Consider the following 13396-nt stretch of genomic DNA (forward strand, 5'->3'; position numbering starts at 1 on the left):
GACAGCATTACAATGATAATGAAAAAGACGCGTAAGGACAATAGACATGGTTTTATTGAATGCCTGAAGTATATTTGTGAAAATATTTTGATATTTGCATGAAAGTGTAAAAAAGCACATTGTGTTCAACTACGTCACATTTGAGCCATTTTAAGTGGGATTCCAACCTATGGCTGTTTTCGTGATGGCTGCGATTAACTGTTCGTTTTTGAGCTTTTACCAAATAACTGTAATGTAAATTTTGTTGCAAGTCAACCTTTAAAGACTGGAAATTTTGATTATACCATGCAACTGCTATTTCTTAACTAGCAAAGGTTCATACGGATACCTAGACCTACAAAAATACAATGTTTAAAATTTAACAGCTCCCAAGGTAATATAGAAATAACAAACGAATCGTGAATTTTTTTACTTAGTCTTTATATTTTAGAACACTAAAAGTTGAAGCCAATAGTAAAAACTCACAAGTGTTTGTTGCACTTGATGCACTGAAAAATTAAGAAACAATTTCTACAGACATGTATTATTAGAATCATATTTTATAATTTACATGACTATCCTGAATTTATATGACTATCTCTACATTTATCTAGCAATAACAAAGATTCCCACAGCATGGCATTTTTTTAAGAAACATGGCATCACGCAATTCCAGGCTAAACTGCCTGTGGTTACACCGTTTTAATTCAATTTACTAAAACCATGTCTTTCACTCTGAATGTTTTAGTAAAAACTTTATGAAATTTGTGCCAAGTATAATGTGCATAATCGATCATCACTAACCAAAATGTAGATCCTCTGCAAAACTTGTAATTGTTGTGCAATATTAAGGATTTGAGACTATTGCGCATGCCATAGTAACTACCAATCATGTTATGTCACGATGTGATTATTTGAAAGACAGGAAGGCTTATGACTGGTGCATCTTTATTGGTTCTTTCATGAAGTATGCAAATGTACAATATGGACTTTTCTACTATTACATAGGCTAGAGTTTGTATGGAAATAGCTTGATCTTCTAATCTTTCATCAAGAGACTGATATAAATTGTTTTTTTTTTGCTGTAGTAAAAATGATTACTCGGTATATAAAACGGTGAGTCAGAAGGGGTAAATATAACAATATGAAAAGTGATTTCTTGTCGAGATTCTTCAAATTATCTTGCTATAACGCCCTAACCATAGTTAGTTGTGTGATTACAGTTACATGTACTTAAGTGTCCTTTAGCAATCCTTGTTCTTCAAAAATTTAAAACATTCAAATAATTCAGAAACTAAGTCATTGAGCTCTTCTTGAAGAGGTTCAACTCTGGCATACTCAGAGGATAATAATATATTCATTATTTAAAAAAAACATGTACACATTGTCGGTTAACAGGACCTTGAGATTACCTTGAACTCTGGCATATATAAGTGAAATAAATGAGTTTGTGCTAGAAGGCCGATACCCTGAGTGCTGTGTTAATCACCACTTATCATGGTCAACAACACCTGTAGACCTTAACAGAACTTGTTAAAAGTAGCAATTGAAAGTTTTACTAACAGTCCCTGAAACTTGAACTGCCAATAACAAAATATAAAAAAGGTAATTTGTTACATAAGTAACGAAGAAATTATTAATAAGCCAGCTTTATACCACCGGAATAATAGCCAAGAATGTCTATATGTTAGGTTATAATAGGTTATTATAGTCAAAAACGAATAAAAAACTACATTTACTTTAGATATATTCTGTAAACACTCTTTTCTTGTGTAGTATTATAAAAGGACTTAGTTGCATTATTCTGTTCTCTCAATAATAGTGGCTGGTTTTTGTCTGGCAAGAAGCTTATAAAAAATTGCCAATAAACATACATCACACAAAATATGAGCACATTGGTCATGTCTTCAAGTTAATTGTTTGCTAAGCGATTTAGTTATGCACATGTAATCAAATAATCATTCAAGGCATTTATGAGCATGTGTAATCAAAAAATAACACACAGGATCAGCCAATGAGATTTGCAATTCAGCACTAATAAAAGCAAAATTCAATATGTACAATCAATCGTGACGTTTATTCCTTAGTTTGATAGGTAAATTTTTAGGTTAGACTAATTATTGAATACTACTAGAAAGTTAATTAATTTTGCTAGGAAGTTCACTCACTCATTGCTGCGTAGTGTAAAGATAGTCGTTTTAAAAGTATTTTCAATGTAAATTCATCTTGTCTTAGCACCAGTCTCTATTTTTATGACTAAAGATTGATGGAATACTTATGGCCATGAGTTACTGTGATATGCTGCAGCCAGACCTGCCAACCCAAAAGTGGGGCAATGCGTGAGATTTGGTTTTGGAGCAATTGATGTATCAATGATAGTATATATAAAATTGTGGAAATTGGGGCAAAAATCTCACGCATTTTCATTTTTTCTTTGGAGTGATTGCGTGAGTCTCACACCCAATGCGTAGGGTTGCCAGATGGATGAACAAAAAATACAGGACACATTTTGGCTGGTAGTGGGTTCTGCATTTGAAAGTGTATAGTGTCTTGTATATAGTTATATGGTAACTGCATGATATGATGACAAGATATATATACTAATCCCACGACCAAACGAGCGGAGCGAAGTGTGGGAGTTTTTATGATAAATGCATGTGCACACAACTTACGAAAATTATTCATCAACAATGAGACGAACCCTCGTCAAGAAATTTCATCAACAAATTTAAGCATCGTTATGTAAAGTCGTTAAAGTATAATAACGATACAAAACACATTTAAACCTATTTAAATATGTTACCAAGTCTTTGTAAACCGTCGGTATTATCTTAAAACTTACCCATCTGATCGGATTATACACAAATAGACAGATTAATTTCAACGGAAATCGCCACAAAACACTTGAAAAGCTTGGTTTAATAAAAGTTAAGACCGAAAATTGAAGCGCCGAGGGACAGATAATAGAACGATGAAGTCTTGCGCATTTCACGAAAAAATAACGTGCACTTTTCACCAGTCTATAGCATTGTCGAATTGCCGAAGGTTTTGGCAATTAACATAGGAGTACAGAAATCGTTTCATTTTTGCCGATTTCAATTTTTTCATTTTCGTTTGCCGACACATTTGAATACTTTCCCATTCTAACTGATGTCCAACGCAGTATAAGTAAAGCAAATGACGATGATATTTTTTAACGTTTCTTATGAGATTATTACAATAATTAATTATAAGTTTGGATGACTACAGAACAATGACTACGTAGTACAGACTTTCTAAAAATCTAACGCAGTGTAAGTAAAAACATGACCATGATATTTTTTCTAACGGTTCTAATGAGATTATTGCAATAATTAATTATAAGTTTGGATGACTACAGGACAATGACTACGTAGTACAGATTTTCTAAAAATCTATATAAATATCACAACTTCGTGATATTGTTAGCTATGCCGTTTTGAAATGTAAACAAAATTGTGCATTGGTTTTTTATTATTGCTATATAAATAATATTGGTTATTCTAATAATATCAGTGCATTTTACTTCTAATATTGGCCAATATTGCATTTCTTTTTTTGCAGGAGGAGAGATATAAACATATAATCTTTTCCTTTCATTATTGCTATTTGTTGTATATAATAACACCCAGTACATTACAGCTACCATTGCAGTTATCCTATTTGACTGCTAATATTGCATTTCTCAACCATCAGTACCCTTTCTTGTTTCCAATATCACTTTGGTCATGGGCTGTATGACAGTGGAATTTCTAGTATAATAATGATAAACATCCATATAATGCTGTACGGGAGTGTATACTAGACCCTACTTAGTATGCATTGTCTCTTCTTCTTTTCAGTCTTACTCACAATATTTTGTTGATTGTCTACACTTCTTTAGCAATGCTTCATCTTTTAATACAGCAGCATAAAATGCATTGCAATCTATTTTCATATTGTATGCCACTTGCAGCTCTGATTTTACAAGTCCAGTTGATGCTGTTTCTTTCTTTTGTCCATTTAGCTGTCATGAGTGAAAATACACGCTCAGGGCTGGCATTGCTGGTTGGTATGAAGAGTATATATGATACAAGCTTAGTTGTTTCCGGAAATAGTGGTGCGCTATTCAAGATGTAACTCCACTTCTCAGCTGGGGAGCTTAAGAACTTGATGTTATCCCAGGGAGTTCTTCTGATACCGCTATGCTTCTCGTACAATACATCCTCATCCACATGGCTTAGATTGAAATCATTCTTTGAGTCAAGCGTGTCTTGGTAGCTAGGGATGCTTTCTATCATTGCAAAATGAGTTGCTTTTTACGAATAAGAGTCCTCTGTGAAGTCAAACCATTTCTCTAGGTAAGCAATAGCTGAAACAAGAACAATTTTGCAATCTGCATTATTTGTATTGTATGCTGTATGCATGTATGTGACCCATTACTCTTTTCTAACTTCTAACGATCCAAAATGTGTCGCATAAAATGGCTGTTATTTTTGGAAGTAATCATTTATCATAGCATGCAGCATTATACATACACACCATTGCCTAGGAAGCCATGAAGATCTGTGGTGATTATCCGGTGTTCATTGGTGCTCAATTTGCTCAATATTGTTCTCGCTGTGCTACCAAAGAATTTGTCTTCCATTCTGTCTTTCAAGGAGCCTCTCAGTCCATTCATAATGTCATAAAGCTCCATTATTGTACCATTGTCCTTCTCGAGTTGCAGAACAGCCTTTTCAAATACAGTGGTAATATTTGATATGAAGCTCAGATAGAGTTCCACAATGCATTCCTTTGCTTGAGGATTGTCAGTCCCGTCCATTGTGAGTTTCAGGAATTGTTAAACAACAGTTGGACAATCATCCCCGAGTGAGATAAAATAACTTTTCACTGCTGGTAAAACTTTCAGTAGGCCTTATCTCTCAACTGCAGGTTTTGATGACAGTCATCTTGTGGGCACATGTCTTAGTAGCTCACACCAAAAAATTCATAGAACTCCTTGAACTGCTCTCTTTGGCTTGCTGAAGAAGAAAAGTGATTGAAGACCCGTATTACTATTAACTCCACATCTAATTTGAAAGCAGCATTCTTTAAGCAATTGTGCGCGAGATGAGCACAACAGTTAGCATTCAGTAAGTTTGGTTGTTCTACCTTCAGATGTTGGTAAACAGAACGGTGCACTCCATAGATCACAGATGCATTGTCAGCACTATACGCTGTCGCCTTTGACATGCTAATGTTGGATTTAGCTAGCGATTCCTGAATAGTTTTAGCTATGCTTATAGAGACTTCTTTAGGGTCTTCATAGAAATACAATAAAACAGATTGAATGTCATCACGTGGTGTATAGAATCTCAGCATCACTGGAAACATTTTTTGGTTCCCTTTATTACTAGCATCACTCGCAATACTAAATGGTATCATCCCATCTCGTAGTTTTTGCACAGCTGCACATACACTGTATGGTGCCAACACATTCTTGACAATAGCCTCAGCTTTTGTTCACCCACAAGATATCTGCTTTGCAACAACACTCCCAGAGTATATAATCCTATCCAGTTTCATATCACAGTCCAATGAATTATAACACATGTTATGTTTCACTGTGTGAAATACTTTGGTAAGCTCAGCAGCAGTTATTTGACTCTGCCGAGAGCTTTCGGTAGAAGCAAAAAATTTTGACAATAGCTGATTATCTTTAGTTGAGCTTACACTTCTCTTATGGTACTAAGTTTCTTCATGCTGTTTAAGGTATGCTGCTCCTCCTGATGTGATGGAGAAGTCTTTGTTGCAAAGACTGCAGAGCGCTTTGTATTTATCTCTGCTCACAGGCTTTACCCACATGAATTTCTCTTCCCATGTTTTGCTATATACTGTCAAGCGTTTGGACTTTTTTGGCGGAGTATTGTGAAGAAATTCAGCTGTCGAAGAAGTTGCCTCAGATATACTGACTGATGAACTACCAAATTTATTGTGGGCTGTGGCTGAAAATTTCATAATTCGCTGGACCTTTCCTGAATCAGTGGGGTGGGAAGGGGAATTTCCCTTCTATCCACTGCCAACTCCACAATAGATAGAAAGGAAATTCCCACCAATTGCAGATGTTTGTTAGGCTGTTGTTATGCGCATAGATACCTATATTATATATCTATCAATCATCGATGGTTATTGTTATATAATATTCCAGTTGGCTCAATGACCAATACAGCTGCAATGGTTGTTGTATATGTATTACATGTACGTGTATTTATAGACATTAGTTACATATAAAAAATAACTCTCACCTGAAACTCTAATACAGGACAGTTTAGGTCAAATACAGGACACAGACAAAAAAACAGGGCAATCTTGTCAAATACAGTACATCTGGCAACCCTACCAATGCGTGAAAGTTGGCAGGTATGGCTGCAGCCCCCTATCAATTGTTGTTGATTAGCGCTTACAACACAATGGTACTAAAACGGTATATCACTACTTGCAGGGGTTTTAAAAGCTTACGAACATGCTGCCCGCTGGCTCTGTAGGTTCAGTAGATCTGTATATACATGACCGCTACAACACTTTGCAATTACAACACAATTTCCAATCAAACTAGATACCAGTAGACCAACCCAACTATATTTAAAACATTTCGGATGAGTGAAAGAGCTCTGTACAAACTCGAATTTCGCAGATAAAACGAAAATAGAACTTCCGAAATAGACTCGATAAGCATTACAGCACGAAAATAAATAGATAAGATGAGAAAATGGTTAGTGAATAATAAGCAACTTAAGTCATCTTGACGAAAGAAACAAAACTCGTGCACCCAAATGCAAATACAAACTCTTCTAAATGGCATGTGCGCCTACGACTTGCGATGTTTATATTTTCGTGTGCCTTAGCGGATGGGTAATGTAGTTTGTGTAACCATAAAACTACTCGCAATAAATACGCTGACGCTGACTGATTTAAACGAAATTTATGGAGTCTAAAGAACAGCGGCAACTTTATAAAAAAGCAGTCTACTTGGAGAAAAATAGTCTCATTCTGCTAAATTTCAAGTGCGTAAAAGGATGTGACAACTCTTAATTGTCTTATACATTGTCAGCGCGTGGTGAAAATAAATTCATTCTAGCACAACTCTTGTTTAGCTTTTGATTAGGGAACTCCAAATCAAAATTAATAATTATTTAAAATAATAAAGCAATAAAACTAATAATAGTGATAACTATGAAGTTGTATTTATCTGCCATAAGCATTCTGGCTTTTGTCATCTTTGATTACTTAATTGTCATGTTTTAATGGCACTCGAGTAGATAACACTTTAAAAAAAAGATCATATTATTACCATAAGCTTTTTTGATACAATAAAATAGTGATGAAATCAAATTTAGTTACATGAAACATTTTGTACACAAATGATATTACTGCACTAGAAGTTAAATAGCTAAAAAACAAAATCATCGATAAACTACGTAACAAACATCAACTCAAAGCTTGTATGGTAAATGCTTAAGTGAATTAATTATCAATTAAATTGCTCAAACTAGTTATAATAATAAAAATGATAGAGCATGTTTGAGTTCTCTTTTGAGCAAAATTGGTTAGGTACCAATTGCTGCATCAACTATGACTTGATAAACAATGATATCAATGCAAATTTGTTTCTTCTTAAATATTTGGTGCATGACAAAGCACTTCACGATACCTTAGATAAACATAGTTGGAATTAAATTTATTTTATATGAATATAGTGCTATAACAGGTAATTACAGGTTCTGTTCATACACTAGCAACAATGATTCATGGTGCATAATTAAATATATCAATGCTTTGCCACTTACTTGTCACCAACCACACTGTCATGATTAAATACTGTCATTCTATCTACAGCAATCATAAAAAGAGATTAATAGCAAAATCTAATTTGTATTTTTTTTTAAATAAATCTTGCACATTTGAGAATTAGATCAACATGTATGGGAGGTAATTTTTTGTGTACAGTTCAATAAGCATAGCATGTTTTTAGATGTGGTTTAGTAGGCCAATACTATTAATCAATTTGGTTATGAGAAAAGGGGGCTTGAGGCTGTCATCAGCAAAAATGTTGCCTTTGTTAATTTAAACACTCCGGTATTTCTTCTCACTTGTAATATTGTTATGATTGTCCTGTGAGTCCTTTGAGTTGTCTTTGTGTTTTTGTAGGTTTTGAATACCGAATTGGATGAACTGTGAGCCAATTTTAATGCATTCAAATTTTAGCAAGATGGCGAATTTATAGCTACATTAAGTTTTATGTTAAATCACAAAAGATAAGGAAAAGCTTTTGCCTGTGATTTAAAAATAAAAATATAATGTGACGCTGTTAGAAGGTGTTATAACTTGGATCAGATTGCTTGGATTAAGTGAGACTCTTTATTAAACGTATTAGGCCATATTGGCTACATAAACACGACTGACGTAAAAGCGGCCCTAATGCCGTAAACAGGAAGCACGTGAAAAGGTCAAGGACCAATGAGCATTAGCATGTGAGTATATAACAGATTCTCCCTTTACAAAGAGCACTCAGTAACTAAGCTGCGACTAGTAGTATGAGTAAAACAGGAACTAACTACGACCAGTAGTCTGAGTAAAACAGTAACTAACTACGACTAGTAGTATGAGTATTACGTTAAGCGAAACATGCTAAATGTATTTACAAGTCCAAACGCTTTGGAGCGCTACGTACCCTGTTAGAGCGTCTAGGTCCTGGCGATATGGTGACAGGTGTATAAGGATGTGGATTACTTACAGTTTCAGGACACGTAGTGCTAGGCTGAGGCTCCACATGCAAGGGCAACCCTTCCACCTGAGGAGAGCGGACTGGCTGTGGAGCTGCATTAGATTGTCTAGAAGGAGCAACATATGGTAAATGGCCTGAATGAGGTGGTACTCTGACATCGGAGTCAATATCAAAATGGACTGGTGAATCAATATCAGTGCCTACCGTGCCACTCTTGAGTTGGTCGATATGGCGTTTCCACCTCCTACCATCTACCTCAACATAATAACAGAGCGGACCGATTTGGTCAACAATAACACCCTTCTTCCATTTCACTGCTCCTAAGTAACACCTCACCCACACTGAAGAGCCTATGCCAAACCCACGCACGACACTACCTGGACAAGGGCCCTGGCGCTGCTTCGACAAAACCTCAGGTTTTACACAATCAAGCCTAGATCTCAATGGGCGTCCCAGCATTAGCTGTGCTGGACTCTCTCCTGTAATCGAGTGGGAGGCATTACGGTAAGCCAATAAAAACCTGTCCAAGTTGCATTGTACACCTCCGCTATCAGCGCTAGACGCTTTAAGGGCCCCCTTCACAGTTTGCACAAACCGTTCAGCCAGACCATTGGTAGACGGGTGGTATGGGGCACCACGCTTGTGCTTGATGCCTAAATGAGCCATGAATGCCTGAAATTCTACACTAGTAAATTGAGGACCATTATCGCTGACAAGTTCCGCAGGCACCCCCCACCTGGCAAACAGCGATCTGAGCATATCAATTGTGTTTTCTGTTGTCATGGATTTAGTAACTACCACCTCCGGCCACTTCGAAAACGAATCCACCACAACAAACAGCATGCAACCCCCAATAGGACCAGCATAATCAACATGAACGCGCTGATAGGGGCGAGAAGTGGGCAACCAGGAGTGGGATGTGGTTGCACTGGGATCATTGCTCATTTCCATGCAGGATTCACAACTCTTGGAGACATTTTCAATGTCCTTATCCAGACCAGGCCACCACATGAAGGATCTGGCCACTGACTTCATTTTTGAAGTACCTAGATGCCCCTCATGAAGTTCCTGCAGCAACTTACCTCTAAGACACTGTGGTACCACCACTCGAGTACCCCACATGACCACTCCACACATCACAGACAGTTCGTCCCTGCGAGCAAAGTACGATGACAGATCAGCATCTGCTGGGCATAGTTTCTGGGGCCAGCCACTCTGCACCAGACCAAGCACTGTACCAAGCAAAACATCTCTATTGGTAGCCCTAGCCACTTGCAAAGACGTAACCGGAAGACCAAGGTCAGATACCTTGAAAATAAACGCCTGCGACTCTCCCTCAAAACTTTCACCAACCGTTGGACCAGGATAGCGGGAGAGGAAATCAGCTTTGTTTTCAACACCGCGGTGCCACTCCAAATCATAATTGTAAGCAGAGAGCTTTAGGGCCCATCGCTGTATGCGCTCAGCTGTCATAACCGGCAGGCCCTGTTTTGGAGCAAATATCCTGCTCAAAGCCTGATTGTCAGTTACCAGAGTAAATTTACGTCCGTAAAGATAGTGCCTCAACTTGTCTATCCCAAAAATGATGGCAAGACCCTCACGCTCTATCTGAGGATACAGAACTTCAGCCGAAGTCAACTTCCGCGACGCAAACAGAACCGGACGATCTTCCCCATCAACTGTGTGCGAGAGTACAGCTGCAACCCCAACTCTAGATGCGTCGCAGGTTAATTTCACTGGTAAGTTTGGGTCATAGTGAACCAATAGCTTGCTTTCTTTCAACAGGCATTTTGATGCCTCAAAAGCATCATTTTCCTCCTTGGACCAATGAAATTTTGTGCTAGCCTTAAGCAGTGCATTTAAAGGTGCCACAGTACCCGCGAGGTCTGGGAGATAACGGCGATAAAAGTTTAGAAGCCCTAGGTAAGATCTCACCTTAGCTTTGTCAGTCGGAGCTTCAGTGTTCAATATGGTGTCCAGCTTGGACGGGATTGGCCTTGTACCCTCAGCATTAATGCAGTGACCCAAGTAATTCACTTCCGACTTTAGGAAAGAACATTTAGACTTCTTGAGTTTTAGACCATACTCTGCTATACGCTGGAACACAAGCTCCAACCTCTGATTATGCTCTTCAATAGTACGCCCAGCCACAAGTATGTCATCGTAGTATATATGAATACCTTGTATACCACTAAGCACACGTTCAACCGCTCGTTGCCACAAGGACGGTGCAGTCTTAATGCCGTATGGTAGTCTCGTATATCGATACAACCCTTTATGAGTAACTAGGGTCAACAGATCTCGAGAACTCTTGTCTATAACCATTTGGTTGTATGCTTGTGTGAAGTCTAGGTTTGAGAAGTATTGGTTACCTGCCAAATCACAAAGTATGTCCTCCATGTTTATTTGAGGTGGTGCTACCTCCTTGAGCAAAGGGTTCACAGTCGATTTGAAATCCCCGCACGGTCTAATTGAACCATCCGGCTTAGGAACAAACAACAGGCTAGTAGCCCAATCACTACTCTCAACTGGTTCCAAAACGCCCTCACTAACCAAACGATCAAGCTCCTTATCTACTGCAGGCTGTAGCGCAATGGGCACTCTATAAGGCTTAGAACGTTTGGGAACGGCACCCTCAACCAACTCAAGAGTAGCCGGCGCACTTTTCAGCACGCCTTGACCCTTAAAAATATCAGAGTACTTCGTAAGAAGTTCGTGCAGGCCACTTACCGGTGAACTTACCAGTTTGATCGATTGCCAGTCAATGGGTAACTCCTTAAGCCAATCCCTTCCCAACAGCGTGAAGCGGGACGCCCTCAGCACATGCAGCCACAGCTGTCTAGCCCGGCCAAAATGCTTGACAGACACCAAGAATTTTCCCTCACTCATCACCATATCTCCAGTGAAACTACAGAATTGCATACCAGATGGAGTAAGCTTAGCATTAGAAAAATGTTTTTGGTACACATCATAAGGGATCAAAGAAACAGTTGCACCAGTGTCAATTTCCATGACAAGATCGACACCGTTCACAGATACAGTAACACAATAAGGATTAGAATTATGAGAATTTGCTGCTCTTAGGGTTTGTGCAAGTGAAACATTGTCAAAATCAGAACACATTTGCTCAGCTTCGACATGGTCAGCAGCATGAGCAGCATTAGCTTGAGTTGAATTGGTTTGAGCTCGTTTCCTGGTGCACATAGGCTTAATATGGCCGAGTCGACCACAGTTGTGGCAAGTAGCATCTCGAAACCTGCATTGGTCAGCTGAATGATTGGATTTTCCACATCTCCAACATTTTGAAGTAAGATACTTAGCTTTGGTTGCTGGTGGTCCCAGGCCAGGGGCTGAATTTTGGGGGACCTGGAACCTCTGAGCAGCTGGACCTTTCCTGCCAGACTGAGTTGTCTTGATTTCTGCCGTAGGGTTGTTGGACTGCTGAGCCATTGCGCTTGACTGGTAGTCATCCATCTGTGAGGCCAAAGTGACTGCCGCATCCCATGTCAAAGTTGGCCCCTCTCTGATTAGGGCTTGACGAATAGCGTCAGACCTCACCCCTGCCACAAGCCTATTTCGCAACTTCTGCTTCAGTTGGTCAGACGGGCCAAAGTTACAGTGCGTTGAGAGCCTCTTCAACGCCAAAACAAACTCCGGGATTGACTCAGTAGCAGACTGTGTACGAGTGTCGAAAACATAGGCCTCGGCTACCTCGTTTCTACGACCATAATGTCCATCAAGCAAAGTCACACACTGGGCAAACGACTGATCATCAAGACGATCAGGTGAACAAAGGTTGATCAGCAGCTGTACCGCCTCACCGCCCAGTACAGCAATCAAAGACGCCTTCTTCTTATCAGCCGCCGTTATATCGTTTATAACCATCCAAGAGGTAAGCCTCGTTTTATAGGTAGACCAGTCCTCAACATCGGGTTTAAATTCTTGCAAATTTCCAACAGGCATCGCTGTAGTAGTTACAGAGTCCGATAAACACAACCTCGTCGCCAATCTGTTATAACTTGGATCAGATTGCTTGGATTAAGTGAGACTCTTTATTAAACGTATTAGGCCATATTGGCTACATAAACACGACTGACGTAAAAGCGGCCCTAATGCCGTAAACAGGAAGCACGTGAAAAGGTCAAGGACCAATGAGCATTAGCATGTGAGTATATAACAGAAGGGACTAGATAACTTGAATCATAATAATAACTCTGAGTGAGCCAGATAACTTGAATCCCGATGACTGATGACCACACTCATCACACAAAAAACGCAGCAAGCATCATCAGCTAATCCGTCTGTAATTCAATATATCCATAGATATATATACCTATATATCTATGAATATATCTAATATTCAGGAAACTACCTATATGAAGTTGTGAACTATCGCCTATAGGAACGATAACTCCAAAGGAAGTAAAGTTAATTCCACAATAAGGAATAATTCCACAGCATAGTGTGTTGATGTAGTAACTTCTAAAACAAACCATGTGTTTAAGGTAAGCCGTTGCCTCAATGGTACTGCATACATGGTAAATTTTGTCAGCTATGAAAGAGATAGGCTGAGATAATATGTCAATACATGTACATGGAGTTCAAATAGTAAGTTCTTTAATTCAGAGGGAACCAACCCATGTGACATGACAC

General features: G+C 38.6%; 1 protein-coding gene across 2 annotated transcripts; it reads right to left on the bottom strand.

Moving 5' to 3' along the window:
- Window positions 1-8357: 8357 nt before the first annotated feature.
- LOC137408372 (uncharacterized) lies at window positions 8358-12817 on the bottom strand. 2 transcript variants are annotated; one of them, XM_068094885.1, is made up of 2 exons: window positions 11486-12817; window positions 8358-8849 (listed from the first exon to the last, which is right to left on the bottom strand). In XM_068094885.1, the coding sequence occupies exons 1-2, from the start codon at window positions 12704-12706 to the stop codon at window positions 8841-8843; spliced, it is 1230 nt and encodes a 409-aa protein (XP_067950986.1). In that variant the 5' UTR covers window positions 12707-12817; the 3' UTR covers window positions 8358-8840. The 2 variants fall into 2 exon arrangements, with proteins under 2 accessions (XP_067950986.1, XP_067950978.1); XM_068094877.1 differs by having other exon boundaries at window positions 11474-12817.
- Between the last annotated feature and the right edge of the window lie 579 nt (window positions 12818-13396).

Source organism: Watersipora subatra, chromosome 1 (genome assembly GCF_963576615.1).
Source record: "Watersipora subatra chromosome 1, tzWatSuba1.1, whole genome shotgun sequence".
In the NCBI taxonomy this organism is placed as follows: Eukaryota; Metazoa; Bryozoa; class Gymnolaemata; order Cheilostomatida; family Watersiporidae; genus Watersipora; species Watersipora subatra.

Coding starts and splice junctions, on each gene's coding strand:
- LOC137408372 (XM_068094877.1), bottom strand. CDS start 12,706: ATGCCTGTTGGAAATTTGCAAGAATTTAAACCCGATGTTGAGGACTGG.